The 24,913-nt window shown below is 42.0% G+C and overlaps 1 protein-coding gene across 1 annotated transcript in view; it reads left to right on the top strand.

Moving 5' to 3' along the window:
• atp6v1c2 (ATPase H+ transporting V1 subunit C2) overlaps positions 1-16,711 on the top strand; it is a gene marked incomplete at both ends in the record, with an annotated part of 34,629 nt that extends 17,918 nt beyond the window's left edge. The window contains 10 exons of the mRNA XM_084097304.1: positions 192-254; positions 788-900; positions 1,009-1,100; positions 4,436-4,534; positions 4,619-4,687; positions 4,884-4,976; positions 10,004-10,091; positions 10,990-11,087; positions 11,171-11,300; positions 16,616-16,711. Of these exons, the coding sequence (XP_083953430.1) occupies positions 192-254; positions 788-900; positions 1,009-1,100; positions 4,436-4,534; positions 4,619-4,687; positions 4,884-4,976; positions 10,004-10,091; positions 10,990-11,087; positions 11,171-11,300; positions 16,616-16,711 (941 nt within the window). The remainder of the gene's footprint in view (positions 1-191; positions 255-787; positions 901-1,008; positions 1,101-4,435; positions 4,535-4,618; positions 4,688-4,883; positions 4,977-10,003; positions 10,092-10,989; positions 11,088-11,170; positions 11,301-16,615) is intronic.
• Positions 16,712-24,913: the final 8,202 nt, after the last annotated feature.

Here is a 24,913-nt window from a genome sequence, read left to right as displayed (position 1 = left end):
AAAACTGAAAATAAGTATATTTTGTTTATTTTTTGCATGGGCTTTTTTGAGTTTTACTTATATTCCAAAAGTTGAGATAACCTTTTTTTATTTTGTGAATTTAAAAACATTGGACAAATCTATTAGGTTAACAAATTTTAAAGTTTATTTGACTAAAATAAAAAATTATGTTTTTTCTATATTCTCACCAGAGCACAAGACTAACCAGAAAAGTCGACGGTCACCATTGAAATCGTACTGCCAGACCGTACAAGGTACCCTAACATTTGCGAGTTAACTTTCTGTGCTAGTATTATATACTTAATATAAGTATACTAACCTTGTCTGTGTAAAGTTATAAGCATATCTTTCAGCCTTTGTGAAAGAAGTTTGCTTAATTATATTGAATATATAGTCTTGTATACTTGTATAGTCATAAAAATGTATATATTTTTTTAAGTCTGTCCTTGCAGATAATATAATAATAATGACATAAAAGGCAACTTATGTGTACTGAAAAGTAGTGCATGAAGATTTAACCAGTTCATAGCTACACTTCGTGGATTATAGCTACACTGTGTTGATTAATGACCAGTTGTGTGTAAATGTTATTCAACAAAAATTATTAAAGGGACATATTCGGTATAGTAAGCCAAAAATCACTTTGTCTGCCTGCTGGTTGTAATTATGCTGCTGATTTGCTTACACATTGCTAGAGTGTGTAATGTGAAACAGGCCTTCGTTTCAGATGCATTTATACAAGAATATTCCTTTAATATATTTTGTGGTTTACTGCTTTCTGATTCAGTGTTTCCTGATGTTTCAATGGACTTGGCAACATATGTGACCAGATTTCAGTGGGACAGAGCCAAATACCCCACTGCACAGCCTATAAAGACCCTAACTGAGATCATCTCCAAAGTATACACCTTATATAAAGCATTTTATAAAAAATAACAACTATTTGTTTCTATATTTATGTCCTATCGGATAAATGTTTGTCTGTGTGGGTGGTTGTGTGTGTGTTAGCAAGTTTCGCAGGTGGACACTGAGTTGAAATCACGCAGGGCTGCTTACAGTCACCTTAAAGCCAGCATTCAAAGCTTTGAGCGGAAAAATGAGTGAGTTTTCATATCTAGAAATAGGGCATTTTATATGGGGACATACATAATATTGTTTAATAATGTCTGTTTTTATGACCTTTTTTTGCATTGTTTTCATAATTCATTACGTTTATTTTAACTAAAAGGACATAGTGATAGGAAAAATGAGATTGGAGGAATATTTCTCGGGTTACGTATTTTGTGTTGAAGCTGTAGGAACGCTTCTGTGTGAGCCGCAAAGGCTTATTAATTTCACTTTTGGTTTGAAAGGGCCTTTGCATTTGCCAAAAATAAAAATTAGTTTTATTAAAAAACAAACAAGCAAGCCCAGTCCAGATGAGGAAAAGTAACACAAAAGTAACTAATACATTAAAACATTTCCATGAAAAATAACTAAATAATGCAATTAGTTACTTTTTAGGGAGTAACGCAATATTGTATTGCCTTAATTTTAAAAGTATCTTCCCCAACACTGGTCATGAAGTAGCATAGCGGGTCAATGCCGCATCTCGTTCCCTTCTTGGGGAACTGGGTTACATATACGTAACCTGAGACCTTCCCTTCGAAGTCGAACTTCGATGCTGCACCATGGTGTTGGCGCTATGGGAACTTAAATACAAATGTTACCACGCCCAAGTTAACAGAGACTCCCAACAATGCTGTGTATGAGGACAGACAATTGTTAAAGCTCAGACTGGACTTGGGTCAACCCTGAATGACTAAAGATCCTGGGGTTAAATCTGCATCCAAACTGAAGAACCTGATGAATGTGTGCAGAGAGGACCAGCCTGCCCTAGCACAAACATCCTGTAAAGGTGCACCCCAGCAAGTGCTTTCAAGGTTGCTATACTCCTAGTGGAATGGGCCTTAACCCCTAGAGGCGAAGCCATTACGCATGCCTCATAGGAGAGGGTGATGGCTTCAGTAATTCAGTGCAGGAGGGAACTTGGTACCAGCAGATATGCCTCAACTGTCTGGCAACGCACAAGAACAAAGACACCATGGTGTCCCTCCCAACCAAAGGCATGTGGATAGCGGGAATAGTGGCCACATATAAATTTAAGGTAGCCAGAGCCAACCCTGCTGAGAGACGTTTGCGAAACTCCAGCACTGGACCAATCAGGCAGTTAACTGGATTAATCTCACGTTGTTCACACAATGTTACAAAGAGTTGCCATTTCAGGGCATACAACTTCCTAGTAGAAGGAGCTCTAGAATTGAGGATTGTCTCAGTGACCTCAGCCAAAAGACCATAATCTATTAGCTGGTACTCCTCAGGGGCCAGACCCAAAGTTTCCAGATCTCCGGCTGGGGATTAAAAATATTGTCCCCTGCACTTGAGAGAGAAGATCTATTCGGATCAGGATCTCCAAGAGGATGCTGTCCAGGAGAGACACTAGGTCTGCAAACTGGCCAGAACAGAGCAATTAGAAGGAGGTGAACTCAGTCCTGGCGGTCCTGGTAGACAGGATGTCTGCCCCCACGTTTATATGCCTCAGAATATAAACTACTCTTAGAGAAAGGAACTTTTCTTCTGGCCAGAGCAAGATCTGCTGCTCCTACCTGAAAAGGGGGTGTGAACGAAGCCCGCCATAGTGATTGATGTAGTAGACTGCCAAAGTGTTGTCTGTATGAACCAAAACATGGTAGTCCCTCAGATTTTGAAGGAAGTGTTTCAGAGCTAGGAACACTGCCATCATCTCAAGGCAGTTCATGTGCCAGGAGAGATGAGGGTCACCCCATAGACCAGGGGCTGGCTGACAATCAAGAACCGCACCCCAGCCTGCAACAGCAACATGCTCCTAGTGTCAGGCCCCTGTTGAGGTACCCAGGCTTCTTCCAAAGTTGAAGAGCACATAGCCCACGACACATGACTCTTAAGACTCTGCAAGGATGATTCAGAGGATGAAAACCTATGCTCTTGAGCCAGAACTGAAAATGTCTCGTGCAGCAGACCCAAATTAATAATGTTGGCTGCTGCTGCCATGAGACCTAACAGCCTCAGAATTTCTATAACAGAAAGCTCCTGACCTAGCTTGATGTCACTTACAGTGTTTAGAATCGAAACCACACGTGCAGCAGACAGATGTGGCTGCATTGTGGTCGAGTACCACACTACCCCCAGAAAAGTAGTTATCTGTTTGGGAGAAAGTACACTCTTTATTCTGAGTGTCACAGACTCCTCTGATTGAGCTAGTATCAGCTAAACATCTATATAGATGATTCACAGAGGATCCAGAGCAGCATCCATGCACTAGATGAATATGCGTGGGGACAAGGCTAGGGGTAAAAGAAGAACTCTATATTGGTATGCTTCACCCCTGAAAGCAAACCAGAGAAACTTCCTGTATTCTGGCCGAATCTCAATGTGAAAGTAAGCATCCCTTTAGATCTATCATCACAAACCAATCCTCGAATTGGATTTCTGACAATATGAGTTTGAGGGTAAGCATCTTGAAACTGTATGTCAGAAGAGTATGTTTCAGGAACCTCAGATCTAAATTTGGATGCAGCCCCCCATTCTTTTTGGGCACGGCCTCTCTTTCTCTGGGAGGGGTACATATTCTATGGCGCCTTTCACCAGGAGAGAATGCAGCTCTTTTTGAGAAATTTTTCATCTGCCATCTGGCACACCTTCATTGCTACCACACCTCGGAAACGGGGTGGATGGGAAGCAAACTGAATCTTTTAACCTTTTTTTATAGTGTTCAGGACCCACTGATAGATGTTGGGCAGAAGTTGCACTGCTGCCGCACAGTCTGACAGATAGAATCTGCATGTTTGAGGTGAACTGGCAGGGACCGGACAGGGACCTCTCTTCCCTAACTGAAGGGAGGGTTCACTCATGAGAGAAGATGGGGCGAATGGCCCATCAGACGCCTCCACCTCCTGAATCACCAAAGGTGGCAGGAAAAGTAGAGACGCACCTTGAAAACTGGAAAGAAATCTGGCACACAATGTTGTCCTTGCAATGTGGTCTTTGAAGGTCAGCTAGTCATCAAAGATATTTACTGTACTGTATTTACTTGCATTGCCGAACATGGCAGAGGGCAAGATCAGGGCGTCAAGGAGAAATGCCTTGTCTTTTCTTTTATTTCCATAAGGTTGAGCCACAGATGCTGCTTTTGATTGCAAAACATAGTTTCTCAGGAGGTGGCAAAACAAAAAATGCAAGGAAATCATTTTTCCTTCCATCTCATATTTTTAAATGTCCCTTTTCAGGGTTCTGTACAATTCCCTACCTTAATGTCAAATAGTAAAATAAGGTTCTTATTTTTTAAATGTGACCTAGACATGTTTATGTGAGATTCAAAGAAAGTTTAATAACCATTGTTACTGCTGTACCTAACCAGGGGAAACTTGCAGACCCGTGCATTGACCAATATTGTGAAGAAGGAGGACTTGGTTTTGAATTCAGAGTACCTCACAACACTGCTAGTTGTGGTGCCCAGGTCAGTGTGAACTCTGAGAGTAGATAGCTCATGTATTACTCATCAAGAGTTTTTCTGAATGTATTTGTATATGTATCTCTATAGGACGGCATATGCACTATGGGAGAAGACATATGAGTCGATGTCTAAGTTTGTTGTTCCTCGTTCCAGCCGGTTGGTCCCCATGCATGTTTGTGAAGAATTTATATTTAATGGAAAACCTGAAAATATAAATTTTAATTGTTTTAATATATGAATTACGATGATTGGTAGTAATCTCTATAAGATGTTATTTAGCATTCATGAATGATTGAAAAAGTTGTTGAAAAGTCATGAGAATTCATGACTGGTACCCCTGTTGTTTTGACAGGAAGTTGGTTGAGGATGCAGATGCAGGGATTTTCACAGTAACACTGTTTAAGAGTGTCATCAGTGAATTCAAAGCCCATGCCAAAATTCACAAGTAAGCATACTATCAAAGTGTTACTACACTCCCTTGTGAAAAATTTAGCATACAAAAGAGTGCTTATTACCTAATAACATAATTTAATAAATAGTGTTTTCGGGCACTTAACTGCATGACAATTGCATTTAAATGAAAATGTATTTCAGTTTAAAGGTAACACTTTATTTTAGTGTCCTTAGGGCCAGATTTACTGACAGCTTGAGCCAGCGCAATCCCTCTTTTGGCGTTAAAAAACTACTTTCAGGATTTACTAAAGACACGCAGTGATAAATAAGCACTGAAAAGACGTGGACATGGTTATTTTTGCGGCTGACCTTATTGCATATATGCATTTGTAGGAGTTTCCTTTCTGGAATCAAAATTTATGGGAGGAGACTATTTAAATGAATCATGCTAGGTGATTTACTAAGGTTGCACTAGTACATTTTCTGGCATTTGCACCATTATTTAATGACCAAAAAAACTGTCTTAAACCAGACAGTAGTTCTCTTTCATAGGTTCACTCGACGCTGTGTAGCGATGACGCAATGGGAACGCCCTCAGGGCGGTGCAGATTGTCAGAACCCGTATAGAATCACGGTAATTCATTGGCCTGATGGCGCGGGCACCTCCTCAGCGGTGCTAAGTCACTCACCCTTTATATAGTGAACGCGCCATCTGCTCCTCAGATTTTCTTCTTCAGAAGATGTAATTCTTCTAGCCCGTGAACTAGTTCACTTTTCTTCAGAATTTTGATTCTGTCTTGTGCTTCAGCGATCTCACTCTGTGGAACTTTGTTCTCCTCTCGGTGAAGCACTATGGATTTGCGTCGTTGCCAGCCTCCGTGCTCTCGCTTCATTGCAAGCGACAACCTGCATGGTAATTGTGTGAAATGTCTTGGCATAGCACATGCTTGCGTTCAAAAAGAAGAGAAGGTCTTCCTTTTGAACGCCCCTATCTCCCAGTCAGGCTTGTTTGGAGAGGCGGTTAATTCAATGGTTGACAAATTTCGAACTGCTAGGACGCAGTTGGCTGCCCTTAAGCAGTTTATGCCTAGGAGGGCCTGTGATCCTCCTACTCCTTCCCCAGTGCCTAGAGACCGCTTCGCACACCGGAAAGAGGCCCCTAGAAGGAGTGACGAGCTGAGACATCCCCCACCTCGCACAGTCTGGGGAGCTCGCAGGGCGTTCCTGATCTACGTGTCAGGAAAGAAAGAGCTTCCCCCATCTCAGAAGGGAGGGACAGACCGCTGAAGTATATCTGTTTCCCCTCGAGATGCTCTCCGGATCAAAATCTGTCATACCCCCTGCCATGCGCCCTTGGGGATGCAGAGTCAGCCTACCAAAACCATCTTGCTGTATTGAAGGATGGAGACGATCAAGGCTATCTCCCCTCAATGCATATTCTCGCTCGAGCTGTTTCACCCATGGAAGGAGAAGCATCTGGCTTTCTCCTTGTGTTGAATGCTCCAGCCCCTATGCTAAACCCCGAAATGAGAGAGACCTCGGTCTCCAATCTTCACAGTCAAAGGACGCCTCAGGCCCTCCTTCGGCTATTTTAGCTCTGTGCCCACCACCTCTCGCTGGCAGTCACTCAGAGAGTCTGGCGGTGAGGTCCCTCCCAGGGCCCATTCCCGCGCAGCCCTTGTCTCACCACCTAGCAGCGTGGAGACTTCTGCCAGGTGTGTCGCGCTGGGTTCTCCGCACAATCCAATTCGGATACACACTCGAGTTCCACCGCAACCCTCCTTGCTTCGATGGGGTTCACCCCACTGTCACGAACAGCACCCTGAGGCTTCTGTTCTACAGCAAGAAGTAACATCCCTCCTACTGAAGGGAGCAATAGAAGAGGTTCCTCTTTCAGACTTGGACCGCGGTTTCTTCAGCCGCTACTTCCTTGTCCCAAAGAAGGATGGGGGTCTGCGCTTCATATTGGACCTGCGTCGCCTGAATTTTTCCCTTTACAAAGGGAAGTTCAAGATGCTGACGTTGAAAACTATCCTGGTGCAGATTCGAACAGGGGACTGGTTTGTCACCGTGGACCTGAAGGATGCCTATTTCCACATCCAGGTCATTCCACGGCACAGGAAGTTCCACCGGTTTGCCTTTGGGGGAAAGGCATATCAGTATCAGGTCCTTCCTTTTGGTCTAGCTCTGGCTCCGTGGATGTTCTCCAAGTTCATGGATGCAGCTCTGGCCGCCTTGAGGCTCCAGGGCATCCGTGTGCTAAATTATCTAGATGACTGGCTCATTCTGGCTCATTCCAGAGAGTTGGTGTGTCGTCACAGGGATGTCCTTCTCCACCACCTCCGGTCTCTTGGTCTCAGGTTGAATGCTCAGAAGAGTGTCTTCTCAGCAGACCACTTTCCTGGGTGTCCAACTCAGTTCTCTCTCGATGCAGGCCTGTCTGGAGTTTCCAGTCTCCGTGCGTGCTTGGCCCGTTTCAGATTCGGCCATCATGTAGCGGTGGGCATATGTCGCAGGCTTCTGGGGCTCATGGCAGTAGCCTCTCCTGTGCTGCCCTTGGGTCTCCTTCATATGAGACCATTTCTGTAGTGGATGAAACTACAGCATCCGCCCTTCTACGTCTGCCTTCCGCCTGCTGAGAGTGTCGCGCAGTTGCCTTTGCGCTCTTTGGATGTGGAAAGACTGGTCAAGATGGGTGTAGTTTGCTGTCGCCAGGTTGTCACGACGGACGCCTCTTTGACTGGTTGGGGTGCGGTTGGGGTGCGGTCTTCGAGGGCAGACCGGCATGCGGTGTTTGGACGGGCGAGCTTCTCTTGTGGCACATAAATTAGCTCTGGATCATTTTCTCCTGGCCCTGATGGGCTGTCATGTTATTGTCAGGATGGACAACATGGCAGTGGTGTCCCATGTAAATCGCCAGGGAGGCTCACGGTCGCAAACCCTCGACAGGCATGCGCGCTGCCTCCTCCTCTGGGCTCAAGAAGTTTCTTTCGCTGAGAGCAGTTCACGTTCCAGGGGACCTGAACGTCACAGCGGACTTTCTGTCGAGACAGAAGCTCAAGTCGGGGGAGTGGATGTTGCACTGCCAAACAGTGGCTCAAATTTGGAGCATGTTTGGTGAGGCGGAGGTGGACCTCTTTGTGTCGCAGAGCTCGACGCAGTGCCCCTGTGGTTTTCCCTGTCTCATCTGACGCCTCTGGGGATAGATGCCCTCGCTCATCCGTGGCCGGAGTTGAGACTGTATGCATTCCCTCCGGTCACATTAATCCCTGCAGTCCTTTGCAGAGTGAGGGAGTGTGGAATCCACCTCCTTCTGGTAGCCCCGTTCTGGCCATCCCAGACGTGGTTCTCGGAACTCAGCTCCCTGGTGGAGGGGTCCCCTTGGTAGATTCCTATCAGGAGAGATCTGCTGTCTCAACTCCAGGGCAGAATTTGGCATGCTCGTCCCAAGATATGGAGGATGTAGTTGTGGCCGATAAGAGGCCATCACTAGCGACAGTGGCGTCTGGACTTCCCGCTGATGTTCGGGAGACCATTGATAACGCTCATTGATAACGCTCTACTAGACGACTGTATTTCTCTAAGTGCAAGGTTTTTGAGTCGTGGTGTATGCAGTGGACCCAGTCAGCTGCCCGGTCGGTTCAGTGCTGGAATTCCTGCAGGATAAGTTTGAGGCTGGAGTAGCTGCTACCACCTTGAGAGTTTATGTCGTGGCTATCGCCATCTATCGGAAGTCAGACGAGGTCCCCTTAGGTAGACACCATCTGGTCTCTTTGTTTATACGTGGAGTTAGATGCTTGAGGCCTGCATGTCCTATTAGTGTCCCCACCTGGGATTTATCAATTGTTCTGGATGGGCTATTAGAGCCTCCCTTTGAACCCTTGGAGTCAGCTCCGGACCGGATTCTGACTCTCAAGGTGGGACTTTTGTTAGTGTTGGCCTCTCTCAAGCGCGTGGGGGATCTGCAGGCTCTTTCTGTGAGTGAGCTTTGTATGGAGTTTGCCCCAGGTCTTGTGAAAGTGTTTCTACGGCCTAGACCTGGTTATATCCCCAAAGTTTTGTCCACATCATTTCGCTCTCAAGTGGTTGTGCTTCACTCTGCTGAGGAGGAGAAGCGTAATTTGCTTTGCCCTGTTCAGGCTTTAAAGGCATATGTGGACTGCTCTGGCCAGTGGCGCAAGTCGTCTCAGTTGTTTGTATGCTTTGGGGCTGGCCGCCGAGGGCTCGCCGCCTCTTAAGCACAGGATCTCTCACTGGGTGAGAGACGCAATTTCCCTGGCTTATGAGGTTCGGAATCTTCCTTCATCTATGGGCGTTAAAGCTCACTCTACTAGGAGTATCGCGTCCTTTCAAGGGAGTTCGTTTGGAGGATATTTGTGTGGCGGCAGGTTGGTCCTCTCCGCATACTTTTATTAGGTTTTATAACTTGGATTTAGATGCGGCCCCTGGTTCCCAGGTTCTTTCTGTATGAACTTGTCGTCTAGGTCCTAGTTGAGTCTGGTCTGGCAAAAAAAGAAGAAAAAAGTTATAGGTAAGTTCCTTGTTGGGCCAGATCCGTGTGTGGTAGATCGTTCCATCGCTACACAGCGTCGGGTGAACCTATGAAAGAGAACGTCTCGGGTTACTTGCGTAACCCATGTTCTCTGAATAGGGAACGAGATGCTGCGTTCGCTGCCAAGCTCCTCTTGCTGCCTAGGGGCTTCTTCCTCTTCATTGTTGGAAAATCTGAGGAGCAGATGGCATGTTCACTATATAAAGGTTGATGACACATCAGGCCAATGAATTGGCGTGATTCTATACGGGTTCATACAATCTGCACCACCCTGAGGGTTTTCCCATTGCGTCATCGCTACGCAGTGTCTCGTTCCCTATTCACAGAACGTGGGTTGCGCGAGTAGACGTTTGCATTGCTCTTGGTAGATTGCGTTGGTCATTATGGAAATTATCTGGCTGTTTTCTTTAATTTGCACGTCATCAGTAGATCAGCAGCTGAACTTTCCACTCCCATCGACACTTTTTTGGAATTGCAATCTCACGTTAATTTGCCCTGATTCTTATTGTTCCTCTGTTGGCCAACAGGTTTACAGTGCGGGAATACAATTCGGATGAGGCCGAGAAGCAAAAGCAGGAGATGAGCCGTCTCACAGTGGATAAGAAGGAACTGTATGTAAGTAAAACAAGAACAAATAAAGGGTGGGACTTGATTTTGTCCATGGGAATTGATTGGATGGCTGGATGACTGTGGTTTGCTATTGGTTAATCTCATGTGAGTGACAGGTTGCCCAGCCTTGCGCCAGTTAACAGGTCATCAAAGAAGAGAAGAGCTGTTGCTGCAAGAGGAAGTTATTTTGATTCAAGATGTGCATGGATAAATCATACTGCAATACTGCAATATTCCATAAAAAACAAGAAGAGTCCAATTTTAAAGGACAACTCCAGTGAAAAATGAACCTAGGGGTAATTAACACATGGTTACAGAGTCGATCGTTCCCTGGGATGCGTTTTCATGAAAATCGAATGTAAAGAGTTTTATCTTTAAAAACAGATTAGCTCATAACACTAGTATATGGGGCACAGAGTAAGTAAAAGTAAATCGCTAGTTAATGCCACTAACAAGGCTCAAAATAGCCTCACACTAACACGGTAGTGTTAGTACTATACTAGCGTTATAAGCCAAACTGTTTTTAGAGATAAAACTCTTTACATTCGATTTTCATGAAAACGCATCCCAGGGAAAGATTCGACTCGGTAACCATGTGTTAATTACCCCTAGGTTCATTTTTCACCGGAGTTGTCCTTTAAGCACTGCTTATTAAGAAAAAACAGACCACTGAATTGACCACTGCATCAGTGATCTTGATTAATATCTTCAACTTGTTCACCTGTGTTTGGCAACCTCGGGTGATTTTGGGATAGTGAGAGATTTAATTTGATAAAATACAGATAAAGAAGAGGAAAACAATTGAAATTCTATGATTATTTTCAAGACTAATGGCAGGTAAAAGTTTTATCCCATGTCTCAAGAATCAATGCAACAATAATAGGGTGCTTATTTGTCCCAACAGAGAACATTTGTGTGTTGGCTGAAGGTGAACTTTAGTGAGATCTTTGTGGCCTGGATTCATGTCAAGGTCCTTCGGATATTTGTTGAGTCAGTTCTCAGGTAAAAGAACCTCTTGAACAAGCAATAAATCAAAAATATAAACAGATCAACACACACATTACAGTTTCTCTGCTGTTGGTTAGGTACGGTCTGCCGGTCAGTTTCCAGGCTGTTTTGCTACAGCCCAGGAAGAAGAGTATGAAGCAGCTTAGGCAGCAACTCAACTCTATATTCAAACACCTCGACCCAACGGCTGTGACTGGTAAACCAGATGTAAGATTTTTCTCTCTCTCATTCTGTACCTGAATTTCCACAGCCACTCGTAGTTAAAAGATTAGTTCACACAAAAATTAATATAAGGCAATATTTGTGATTATAATTGTGGTAATTGTTGTTGCTTGACAAAAAACAACAACCAAAAAACAAAAAACATTTTGGCAGAATGCACAGACATTTTAGAATGACCATCAAAGTATCATAATCTGTCAGCTGTATTGAGTGCTTGACACAGGAGAATATAACAAAAACAATTTAATTTAAGTCTTTAATTAATAATCTGGTTTCACTTTATTTTGATGGTCCCTTTAATACATTCTGCTGACTGAAAGTAACATTACACTTACATGTCTACTAACTCTCATTAGAGTGTTAGTAGAGTATTAGTAGACTGTGGACAAAGTGGCAAAGTTACTTGTAGTCAACAGAATGTTCAAAAGGGACCATAAAAAAAAACACAGTGCAGGCGAAAGGCAGGAACTGAGTGGCACTGGTGGCAGGAGAGACCAGGGCAGTGATGACAGAGGGAGGAGTCAAGAAGGAGACAGAAGCAGGAGGACCCAGGCAGGGACCCAAAGTGCAGCCAGGATGATGGCCCACGGCAGAATCGAGGGAGGGAGGAACCATGGAAGAGATTTGGCTGATGACACCAGGGGACGTCTGATGTAGATAGAGCCACTGGAAGAGAAGACTAGTCTAGGCAGGGCTGCAGTGACAAGCATCTGAGGTGAAGCCAGGGTGCCAGAGGACTGAAGTACCAGTACGACCGAGGACCAAAACGGAGCCGGAGCCCAGTGAAGGGTAGAAATGGTGAAGTGGTGGAGGGACGAAGCGTTGCTGATGGTGCAGGCAGAGCAACATCTGACCAAGGTGGAGCCGGAGGAACGAGGGAGCCCGGTGGAGCCGTAAGGACGATGGTCCCAGGTGGAGCTGAGGGAGGGAGGAGCCAAGATGGAGCCAACAGGTCGACGGGCCGAAATGGAGTGACGGGATTGATGGCTGGAGGCAGAGCCAGGGGATCCTCTTGACTGGGCTGGAGACAGGAAGAACCGAGGCAAATCAATACAATAGACTGGTGTCAGAGGAGGAGCTTAGGAACTGAAGGGAACCAGTGGAGGCTTGGCAGAGGAACTGCCTGACCTTGGAAGAGGAGGTGGGAGAGGAAGGCTGGATGGGAACTCTGGAGACATAGGAGATTTTGAGATGGGCAGAACCAGCAGAGACACAGGAGATTATTAAATATTAAATATTCTCTTGCAAATCCAACTAATGTCGAGAGGTCAGCAGCAGCTCATCCTCAGAAGTGCAAGTGTGGGTGGGGTCTTCCTCCATTCCCTCGCACTCCACTAATACTCCCACGGTGGCACATGTTGTTGCCAGCTCACGCACCTGGTCAGGCATTTCGAGATGCTTGGGCTACAGGGCAATGGTTGGCTGAATCCTCTTACCTGCCGCTGGCTCGTGCATCATGGCAGGCTCAAGCTCACTGTCTGCGGTGGGCTCTGGTGTCATGTCCGTGCAGCGATGTGAATGACTAGCTGGGCTCTGGGTCCGGAGTGGGGCTGGTGAACTCCTGCCCTGGGCCGATGGTGAAGGCAGATCCAATATTCACCAGCACACACTCCAGCACAGCACAAGTCAAGTCAAGTCACCTTCATTTATATACCGCTTTTAACAATATTAATTGTTTCAAAGCAGCTTTACAGTGATAATAGGAAATTACAGTAACAGAGATTGTTTTGGTTTTACAGCAGCTCTAGGATAAAGTTATTGTCCAGCTAAAATTAGTTTTGATTGATTGATTCACTTCCGTTGTGAAGATCATTAGTTATTAACTTAGGGGCCACTAACACGACACAGTTCTAACAGAAAACCCTAAATGCGCTCTGGCCGCCCATCCGCACAAAACAGTGCCTGGTGACTCAGACAAGAAGTTGGTTTGAGGGTTGATTTGTAAAGAAGGACTAGACTATATATAGACTATATACAGTGCTATGCATAAGTTTAGACACCCATGCTAAAGTTGACTAAAAAGAGGAATAAAAAATTATCTTTTGGAAATTGAACTTAATGCCTTAATTAAAAAAAATAGGAAAAATCCAACCTTTAAGGACACCAATTTTCTTTGTGAATGAATAATGTATCGTAAATAAATAAATGTTCTTCCTTAAAATACAGGGTGCATAAGTCTGGACACCCCTATGTTAAATTCCCATAGAGGCAGGCAGATTTTTATTTTTAAAGGCCAGTTACTTCATGGATCCAGGATACTATGCATCCTGATAAAGTTCCCTTGGCCTTTGGAATTAAAATAGCCCCACATCATCACATAGCCTTCACCATACCTAGAGATTGGCATGGAGTACTTTCCATAAGATCATCTCTCAATGCAAATCAAACCAGCTATTAGGCTAACTGAAATAAAACCATGCCAATCTCTAGGTATGGTGAAGGCTATGTGATGATGTGGGGCTATTTTAATTCCAAAGGCCAAGGGAACTTTATCAGGATGCATAGTATCCTGGATCCATGAAGTAACTGGCCTTTAAAAATAAAAATCTGCCTGCCTCTATGGGAATTTAACATAGGGGTGTCCAGACTTATGCACCCTGTATTTTAAGGAAAAACATTTATTTATTTACGATACATTATTCATTCACAAAGAAAATTGGTGTCCTTAAAGGTTGGATTTTTCCTATTTTTTTTTAATTAAGGCATTAAGTTCAATTTCCAAAGGATGATTTTTTATTCCTCTTTTTAGTCAACTTTAGCATGGGTGTCTAAACTTATGCATAGCACTGTATATATGCGCAGGCGTCTAGTCCTTCTTAACAAATCAACCCTCAAACCAACGTCTTGTCTGGCCTTAAAAATGTATAATACAGAATTATTTATCATGTCCGCGTAGCCACGTAGTGACTCTGTACAGATAAAACAACAACGTTTTATCTGTACAGAGGTAAAGGGAAGGGAAGGAGACCTTCACAGGGGAGAGCCTAGTTGACACTTCAGGATTGCGTTGTCGTCGTGTCCAGGCCCTGGCCCTTCATCAGATCTGGAGTGTGAGTGTGTGTGAGCGAACAAAGAGGAACATACACATTGCACAAAGGAGAAAGATGCTCTTTATGGCCAGATGATGTAGTTACCCATGTGACTTTTTATTTCTTCTGTGGAACACTAAAGGAGAAATTCAGAAGAATTATAGGCCTTCTACTTGCTCTTTTACAATGAATGGGAACTAAAATGTTCAAGCTTCAAAAATGACACAATGACCTTACTCAGTAATATAACTTTAGTCCACATGGCTTTATTCCAAGTGTTCTAAATCCATACATTATATTTGTGTGAAGAACAGACTGAAATTTAAGTTGTTTTGGTTTTAACAATTTCTTGAACTGCCCACTAACATTAGCTATGTTTCCATCCAAGGATTTGTTTGCGATTTTTGGGATATCACGGCAAGGAATCTTAAATTGTGCTTGAAAAACATATACACTCAAATGAGGTGGATCATTTTTTTTATTAGGCAAGAAATCGAATAATTACGATGGAAATATTTTGACCCTTCGCTAAGCCCCGCCCTCCTTAGTTACTGTTGCTACGCCTGTCAAGCTTTTGCGCCTGGCACGTCTATTACAGTATGTATGCACTGGTTTCAGACATTCCTAAGGAGATAATTAGTCATTTTTAGCGGACAGGTGAAAATTTGAGAGAACAAGACTGCAGTATGCATTCGAGGGCTATATCCACGACATAATATGCAAACGATTAGAGAATAATTTAATCAAAATTGAAGCTAAAGTCTATAACGTTAGGTCCCAGCGCAAGCAGCAGCCGCCTCATACGCTGACCATTCAAATGGGAAACACACAAATTGAGGAACAGCTGTGCATGCCCAGCAGGGTAAGTGAAATGTGAAAATCAACATCAAATCAAACATCTTATCCATATGTATCGTGGAATAAAGACTTTGCAATGATAACATTCTCCCGCTTATATTTGTAGTGCGCCCTAACGTTACTGCTCACACGTCGTGGGTCACATAGTGACTACTGTTATGAACTGATTAAGTTTGCATACCAAACTTTTCCTTGGAGATCTCCGGCAAGCCCCCTGATGTTCCCTCCTTTTACTAACTACCTTTTACTTTTACTAGAACTAACACCGGGAGAGTCGCGATCGGATTGGGGTAACGTTATTAGTTTGGCCGTCGATTAACAAAATGCTGAAATATATTTTTAAGTACCGTTAAATTATGTCAGTGAGCCTCCGTCTTGCCTTTAATCACACTGCTTGATCCACGAGCTGGACAATAACTTTATTCTAGAGCTGCTATAAAGCCAAAACACTTTACTTTTAATTTCCTATTATCAATGTAAAGCTGCTTTGGACCAATCTGCATTGTTAAAAGCGCTATATAAATGAAGATGACGCCCGGCATTTCTCCCCTTGGGTTTTAGGTTTCGGGAAGGGAACAAAATCCACCACCCCTTCCAAAATTTTAGGATACCGGGTATCAGATTTGCACAATCCATATTACGCACAACGCGGCATGTTTCCCTCTCGCTCGAAAGCTTGCCAGACCTCCCGCGCCTAGTTACGGTTGCTAAGCCACGATTGGCCTGTGGCGGTTTTCGGGCGTGGCTTAGCGAAGGGTCAGTTATGAGAAAACCATTCACTTCCTTACAGAATTCGTAATTACAACTTGTAAACTCTTTAAACTCTTTTCTGAGTGATCCAACTTGTACTATATATTCGCTGTACCATCTGACCACTGCAGATTCATTTTGGTGTTGTCAGTATTGACATAATAATGCATAATTACAAATCCGAGGTCCAGGTCCAGCTCTGTAGAATGTCATGTTGTCATCTCATAATTGCGGTAATTACAACATGGTGTGAATGCAACGTTTGACTCAACAGATGTATTTGAATAACTGAACTTGCCAGCGGACCAGTCTCAGTTTACACCATCTCAAATGTTGTTTTAGTCATTCTGAAATGCCTGAGCCAAAGATGTCATTAAAATTATTTTCTATAATCACCTCCTAGAACTCTCACATGATTGCATTTCCAAACATCAGGCATCCAAACGCAAGATAACATGTCAGTTACCCAGGAAGTGAAGATTTTGTTCTCTAGAACACATGGGATGATGGGATGAAACACATGTGCTTTATTCACAGCTGTTTTAGTGCAGTTTCATTTGCAACTTCGGATGGAAACATAGCTAGTGTGTAATTAAATGAGGACTTTAAAGATGAATAATGTTTTGCATTCTGTTGTGATGGTTTTGCTGTCACTCTTCTTAGGTGGGGCTTGAAATCCCAGACGGAAGCACCGGTCAGCAGGAATATTACTCCTTCATTTGTTATCCTATCAAAATTAATTTGGTGGATCCAAGTTAGTGCTAAATCATGAAATGAACTCAGAATTTTATGTTATTTGGCACTCATGTTTCTGTTTCTGTTTTGCATCTTGCATATTAAAATAAACCCCGACAAACAGATGAAATACATGTCTACTGAGTTTTTGTACTTTTTTATGTTAAACAGGAGTATTAGGACTATGTGAAGTTTTGAAATTAATTTAAGGAACCTTCAACCAACTGCAAGGTCCCATGTTATCCATAAAGAGTTTAGTATTCTTATGTTTGGTGCGTTTGTAACAGAGGAAAGCTAGTTAGACCTGTGCTGTAAAACTCACTCCCTTGGCCTCAAGAGGCGCGCTTGAGACACAGTTTCGAATCCTGCTTGGAACAAAATTACCAACAGGCTCACTGGTAAAACATCCCTCGACCTACATTTCTGCAAAACTTTAAATTTACATATACCAGTCCCACAAGGATTTTGTGATTTTTCTTTGGTGATTTTTTTGTGATCAAAATGACTGATTTTGTGCTGGCAATTTTCATAAATGTGCAAAAATTTGGTTTGTTTTATTTATAACCAGCCAACCATATTGTGTATTATATTAGAAGACACAAAGGACAAACAAAATGCATAAATCTTTTTGTTTTGTTTTTCACACAGACCACTCACTGACATAACATGAGTGTGAAAATAATTGTTTGTTTGTTTTTTGTTTGTTTACTTTTATTTTATTACTTTAATTACTTTGAACTAGTTTTGCAGCAAAAGGGTAACAGACATACAGACAATACATAAAAAAACACAATACATAATGCACATTGCACACATCATAGTTCATATACATATAAAAAACACAAAAACACCAACAGCCACTGACAAAAAAACCCCACCTGGCACTCTAAAATGACGCCCAGAAGGCAACAATTGAAATTCTTTAAATAAGGGATGATCAAAATTTTGTAAAATTGAATGTGCGCTATTCAAAACCTGTCTATGATATCAATAGGCTGGATTTGACTTACCCCTGTAACTTTTCCTGCAACCTTAACCAGACTATTTAGCCTATTTTCTGTATATATATATATAGATCTTTTAATGTTTGCGATTATTTTGTTGTGAAATGGCGAATTATGCAGGATTGCAAAAATGTAGTTTATTTTGAATTGTATTCATCGATTGGGGAATCGTGGAGGGACTGACAAATCAAAGCAGTTTACAGTTGAAATTTACACAAGTGGCAGTACAACACCTACAACAACTTTTATTCCTTTTCACACTAATTATAATTACGGGGTCAGATTATTGATTAATAAAGAGAACATGGTTATTTGCACATTACTATATGTCATGAGCTCAAAACACTTTTACCATAGTACATAATTTGTAAATATGTGCATTTCTGATAGTTAACTAGCTTGTTAGCTCACCTGGAACAGCATTGCACTTGTGCTTGGAAACAAGTCCTGGTGTTACACTAAATTCTGTGACCCATTGAATGAATAATGACTGTAATAGGCACTGTTGCCAAACTAACCCTAACCCCAACACTAACCCTTATCCTACCATCACTACAGTGCAGCCTACTATACTTATACGGTCACATAATTCGATGGGTCACAGAATTTGGTCTGACACCGAAAACACGAGTCCCAATAAGAGAGCTCAAACACTTGTAGAAGTAAGTTGTGTGAGAAGTAATGGCATGGTTGCTTCAACAAATGTGTTTTATCTCACGTTTGCTTTTGTCAACACTATCGGTTAGGTTTAGTGTGGGGTATGCGTACTCCTGGGGGTACACAATCAAAATTCTGAGTTTTGCTGTTCATTTGATTCTAACACACCTTAAAATAACAGGCAAAATACCTCTAGTGTAAAAACAGGAAAATGGTAGTGCTGTAAAAGGACAAATACATGACATGCAATCAAATTACCTCATCTTTAGTCATCAGAACTGACTGCATCCACACAAGCAGCGTGCACATGATAGGTTGTGTGCAGAGTATGCTGCTTTAGCAAATCATGCTACATTACTGCTGTTCTCGACATGTGCCTTTGTATAAGTGGAGATTTAGCACTTACTAGCATGTAGAACAAATATAGACACAGATTGTGCACAGAGATCGATTTAAGACTCAAACTCTCTTCAATACAAAAACATACCCTTTGTGAGTTCTTGTTTTTAATGTTGATTATATATTAAACAAGCAAGAATGTAATTTTTCACGAATACACACAAGTTTGCAAATGTGACGTTGATTTTATCTCATAACATTATCAATGCCATTGTAATTGTATTCATGCCAGCATTAAACAGTGTGTAAATACAGTACATCTAGTTGCAGCTTGTGCCACTGCAGTGCAGGCTTTTGTTGATACTGATTTCATTTGATTATTATTGAATTAGTTTAATTTGTTGCTTTATTTATAAAATTAATAATTCAATTAATGGAATTTTAAGAATTCTACCAAAAAATTACACATTTAATAGGGTTAATCGATGCATGCTGGTGAGAAATGTGCACGAATATGGAGGGAATGATGTAAGGAAAGAAAATGAGGATGGAGGAATCAAAGGAAAGCTTATTTGTACATTGGTATATTCTTGTCTACTCAAGCATCAATTCAAAGCATCATCAGCAGCGTTCAAGTGATCTACCTTTATGTTGTTAAAGTTTGGTCAAGAGCTACTGAGAAGCACCCTATTTCTCTCACCCGACAGCGCTGAACAAGGGTACGATGGGAAACGACTTGCTGACGACATAGCTTAATGGCTGTTCAAGGGGACATATCATGCTAAATCCACTTTTTTAGCCCTTAAATACATTTTGTTGTATATTTGGGGTGTTTAGAAGTACAGAAAAGTTGAAATTATTCTCTTTAGGTGCTTCGTTGATATCTTTATATTCTGTTTTGGTCATATTTTTCAACCTGTTCCGATTTTTCTGTTATCTATGACGTTTTTTGAACTATTACGTCACAGTATTTGCAGCGGAACTGCCAAATAAGGACATTGAATTCCGGCCCAACACTTCGAGCAATCCGCCATTTTTATTTCTCGCTGCAATTTTGTAGTCCAAGCTAAAGGATGCAGAAGTTACGAGAGGGTAAGTTAAAATGTTCGGTTGTTGGATGTAGTAACCCACACGCTTCAATACACCGTCTAATGTAGATGAACTGCCGCGCTTGTGACAGGCCGCATGTCTAACTGAAAGAACGAGCAGAGAGAGAGACCCGGTCGCGCGCGCGCGCACTCTCTCTCTTCAGAGCCAGGCGAAAGTGTAAACAAGACTTCACCGTCTCCAAACTAGACGCTGTCTTGCCCTCTTTCCCTCGCACATATTAATCAAAATAAATCGAAACGGTGGTAAAAGGTCGGAAGACCAAAGTTTCATGTGTAAATACAGTAACACACCATTGCGATATATCCATATGAAGACGTTGTTCTGCAGGTTCGTCGTCTTCATTTTCATCTCGCTCTGGCTCGAACATGTAAGGCTGGCTGGACAAGTCTTCCGTTGTTGACATTTTGTTAATAACGTGTGAATAAAACGTTTCTGTGCCGCTAGATAATCGTATCTCTGCTATCAAACTACAAAAATGGCCGAACGGGGTGGAGTTGAACCGAGTGTCACCGCTACAACCTGGAGAGGGGGCGGGGTATGAAGTGTCTCAATTGCATTTAAAGAGACCGCACCAAAACAAGTTGCTCTCAGACGCACATCAGAAAGGGGGTAGAAAAGGGGCCTGTGGAGCTATAATAATGAGGAATTCAGACTCAAGCATTGCAGTTCCGCTTTATATAGACTACAAATGTATGATTTATATGTAAAAAGGAACGATTTAAAAGCATGATATGTCTCCTTTCAGCAAACCTAGTACAGCTGGGGAGAGTTAATGTATGAGATCTCTCCCGAACCAATCCGCCTCTTTGAATCAGACCCCTTGGTGGGGGATAAAGAGGAGGAGGAAGAATATGACACTATTGTCCATCTCTTGGAATAGGATATGGAGGAAGATAAAGAGTATCCAATCCTCCGTCCTAGTCTCTTTTCCAGAACTGGCAGTGCTGTGGGTGAGTCTCCCACCCCATACAAGGGGACTTGGACCTTATAGAGATGTGTTGGAGAGCATCTGCTAAGCTATCTATTGACGGGCAAATGCACTTTCCTGGCCAAGCAGCTGACTCCATCCTTCCCAGAATGCTTTTGTTTCTGAGACAAGCCTTTCTCTCACAGAGTGCTTTTTAAAGGAATCTCTAGGTTGGATGTGCATCATATGGAGGAGTTAGGGATATCCAACCTCTAACCCTTATCTCCATCCCATTCTGGATTCTGGAACCTCAACAAACACCTCAGAAAAGCACAAGCCTGGTTTCACAGACAGGACTTAGATTAAACCAGTATTAGGCTTTAGTTAAATAAGAACATTTAATTAGCTTTTATAAACATGCCTTATAAAAAAAACATTACTGGTGTACATCTAGAGATGAAACAATGGCACTGATATGTTTTAAGATATGTCAGTGCAAGTTGCTTTTCGTTAAATCAGCTCAAACACGCATTTTCGTCTGGGACTAGCTTAAGCCTTGTCTGTGAAACCAGGGGTAAGAGTGCTATCTCAATTTATTCATCCCAAAAACTGGTTTAAGTCAGTTGATCTGAAGGATTCATATTTTCACATAAGCATCTATGGATAATCTATATATAAGCATCACACAGAAAATTCCTCAGGTTTGCCCATCAAGGCACAGCCTACAAATGTTCGACTGTTCAGCAAATGTGTTGAAGCTGCTCTGACACCGCTGAGAATGAGTGTCAGCTTATCTGGACGATATGCTGCTCTGTGCTGTCACACAAAAGATCGCAGAGATAGATATGAATATGTTAATGTCTCATTTAGAGAACCCTCGTTCAACATAAACGAGACGAAAAGCTGCTTGGTGCCCCACAAGAGATAATCTAGGTCTCAGACTGAACCTTTATCAATCATACTAATCATACTTATCTGACCGTTATCAGTTTTTAGCAGTAAATGAAGAGATGTCTCATCGATCACAAGTTCAGTATGGTGTACCACAAGGCTCAGTACTAGGACTGTTGCTGTTCACTCTGTACATGCTACCCTTGGGAGATATCTTTAGGAAGCATGGCATTAGTTTTCACTGTTATGCCGATGATACTCAGCTCTATATTTCTTCATGCCCTGACGAAACTTACCAATTCACAAAATGCTTGATGGCTGCTCTGTCAAGTCCTCGTCGTCGGTTAGAACCTGGGTATGCTCTTTGATACCAATCTTTCATTTGAGTCACGTGTCTAGTATCTGTAAAACCGCATTTTTCCCTCTTAAAAATATATCTAAATTATGCCATATGCTCTCAATGACAAATGCGGAACAATTAGTTAATGCATTCATGACATCAAGGCTAGATTATTGTAATGCTATTATGGGTGGTTGCCCTGCACAATAAACTACAGCTGGTCCAAAACGCAGCAGCTTGAGTTCTTACCAGAATCAGGAAGTATGACCATATTAGCCCGGTTCTGTCAACACTGCACTGACTCCTTAAACATCGCATACATTTTAAAATATTGCTGATTACTTACAAAGCACTAAATGGTTTAGCTCCCCAGTACTTGAGCGAGCTCTTAACGCATTATAGTCATTCACATCTATTGCAATCTCAAAATTACGGCCAGTTGATAATACCTAGAATATCAAAATCGACCGCTGGCGGTAGATCCTTTTCCTATTTAGCACCAAAACTTTGGAACAGTCTTCCTACCATTGTCCGCGAAGCAGACACACTCTGTCAGTTCAAAGCTAGACTAAAAACACATCTCTTTGGCCTAGCATACACATAACACATTATAGACTTCTATAATTCAATATTAGGCTGCATAGATTAGGTCAGCCGGAAAAGGGAACACTTCCCATAAATCCTGATGTACTTGTTACATCATAAGAAGGATGGCATCTACGCTAATATTAGTCTCTCTGTTTATCCCGAGGTTTACCGCAGTCTGCTGGATCCAAATCTGATGAAGGACCAGCGCCTGGACGTGACGACAACGCAGTCCTGAAGTGTCAACTAGTCCCTCCCCTGTGAAGGCCTTCCTCCTCTCCCTTTACCTCTCTACAGATAAAGCGTTGTCGGGATAATTCCGGTTCGCGTGGCTACGTGGAAGTGATACAAATTTTGTATTATTAATCTTAAGGCCAGACAAGTTGTATGTTGAGGGTTGATTTGTAGGGAAGGACTACACGCCTGCGCACATATATTCAAACGCGCATACATATAGACTGAACTTGTAATACGCATGTGCATGCCATCGGCGTTCTCACTGGTTCGCGTTTTTGAAGTTTGCGCAGAAAGAACTTAAGAGTTTTCTGTTAAAACGGTGTCGTGTTAGCAGCCCCTAAGTTAATAACTAATGATCGTTGCGACGGAAGTGAATCAACTTTAGCTGGACAATAACTTTAGTCTAGAGCTGCTATAAAACCAAAACACTTTACTTTAATGTCCTATTATCACTGTAAAATCTACATTGTTAAAAGCGCTATATAAACGAAGATGACTTGACTATCAACAGGCCTCGACAGTCTCTGTAATTCCATTAGGATTGTTGCAAATTACAGAATTATTGATTATGTCATGATTCCTGTCTTGTATACCCTGTCAAAATATTTTTTGCATTTTCTAAAGAATAAGCAGAAGCTTATGCCACCATGAAGTGCCACTTTGTAAAGCTGTACAGCAAGAATCCTGAAGGAAGAACACAGGAAGATTCTCGACTGGCTATTTGATGCAGGCTTGCCACTTAAGGAAATGTTTCATTATGTTTCAGAAATTTCATTATGTTTTCATTATGTTTTCAGAAAATTTACACATCAGAAGAAAAGTTAATACCATAGCATTATGAAATGTCAAACACCTACACAAGCCTACAGATATCAACACGAATGGCCTTTGCTCATTACAGTGCAACAAAACAACATAATACAGAGTAACAATATAATATATAGGCCTAGTTTATTTCCACATATTGTTTCAAATTGTTATTAATTTACCACAGTACTGTTGTAATAGTGGAATACTCCTTGTATTCAACATAATTTCCTAAAGTCTATAATAAAATCATCAGGCCCCACTGATGAAACATGAGCAAAATGAATTTCTGCAGAAAGAATAGTTATTCTTGTTTGCATCATGATCCGTCCATCATGCATCTGTGTTCCTCCCTCTACCTCCCCCACATATATTAAACTAATGTAAGGTTATTCTTACCTTTAGGTAAGAGTGATTTAAGGGTTCATTAAGACCAAAACTGTAAAAGTCCTTAAAGGATCATGAAACCCCAAAATACATTTTTTGACACGTGAACATATATGTACAGGCTGCACATCACTGAAAATACTAAAAGCACTTATACATTTTATTCATAAGTGGAAATTGGTTATTTTAAAATTTTTCGGAGCAATTTCATTGTTCTGGGTTGAAGTTTTTTGGACATATTTAGAGTTCTAAACATGAACCAACACCGTGTATGCGCACATATTTCATAACGTCTTCTTCAAATGAAATAAATGTTCAAATTAGGACAGCAGTAGTGTTCAACTGATGTGGTAGTTCTCAGAATGAAGACGAGAAAGACTAAATGCTAACTTTCTTTAATAAACACGAAAATAATACATGGAGGAAGGCAGCGAGAATAATCTCACATAAAGATGAGAACCGACAATGAACTGAAAGAAACAGGGGGTATAAATACACAGGGAACTTAATGACAGACAGCTGAACATATTAGTAACCAAGGAACTAGCAGGTGATAAAGACTGAACTGAAGCACATGAAACCAACACACAGAAATGAAAACGACACAACATAACAATGACAAGTAGCCTACGTCTGATCATGAACGCGATGACACAGATTATTTCTGATACACAGAAGACAATGATGTAGACCGAAATTTCAAAGAAGAATGGACAAAAAGTAACTATGCCTTTATTCTTTCTGATGTGTGTCGTTTGTGCAGAGACTGCAGTGCTCGTAAATGTAGTGGGAGTTTGTCATACGTCATATAGGGTTATTTTTTTTTAAATACATCAAGGTGCCCTCATTTGTTTTTTTTCTCGATGGTCATATTTGAATATTAATTTTGCTGAGTAATGAGTGTGTTGTAGGTCTGTGTTTTATTGGTCTCCCCTCTTCCCGCCCTCTACACTCCCACTTTT

The sequence above is a fragment of the Abramis brama genome (genome assembly GCF_963993115.1).
Source record: "Abramis brama genome assembly, chromosome: 21".
NCBI classification, from domain to species: Eukaryota; Metazoa; Chordata; class Actinopteri; order Cypriniformes; family Leuciscidae; genus Abramis; species Abramis brama.
Note: the sequence above shows the minus strand (reverse complement) of the source record. Positions and strands in the feature narration are given on the sequence as shown.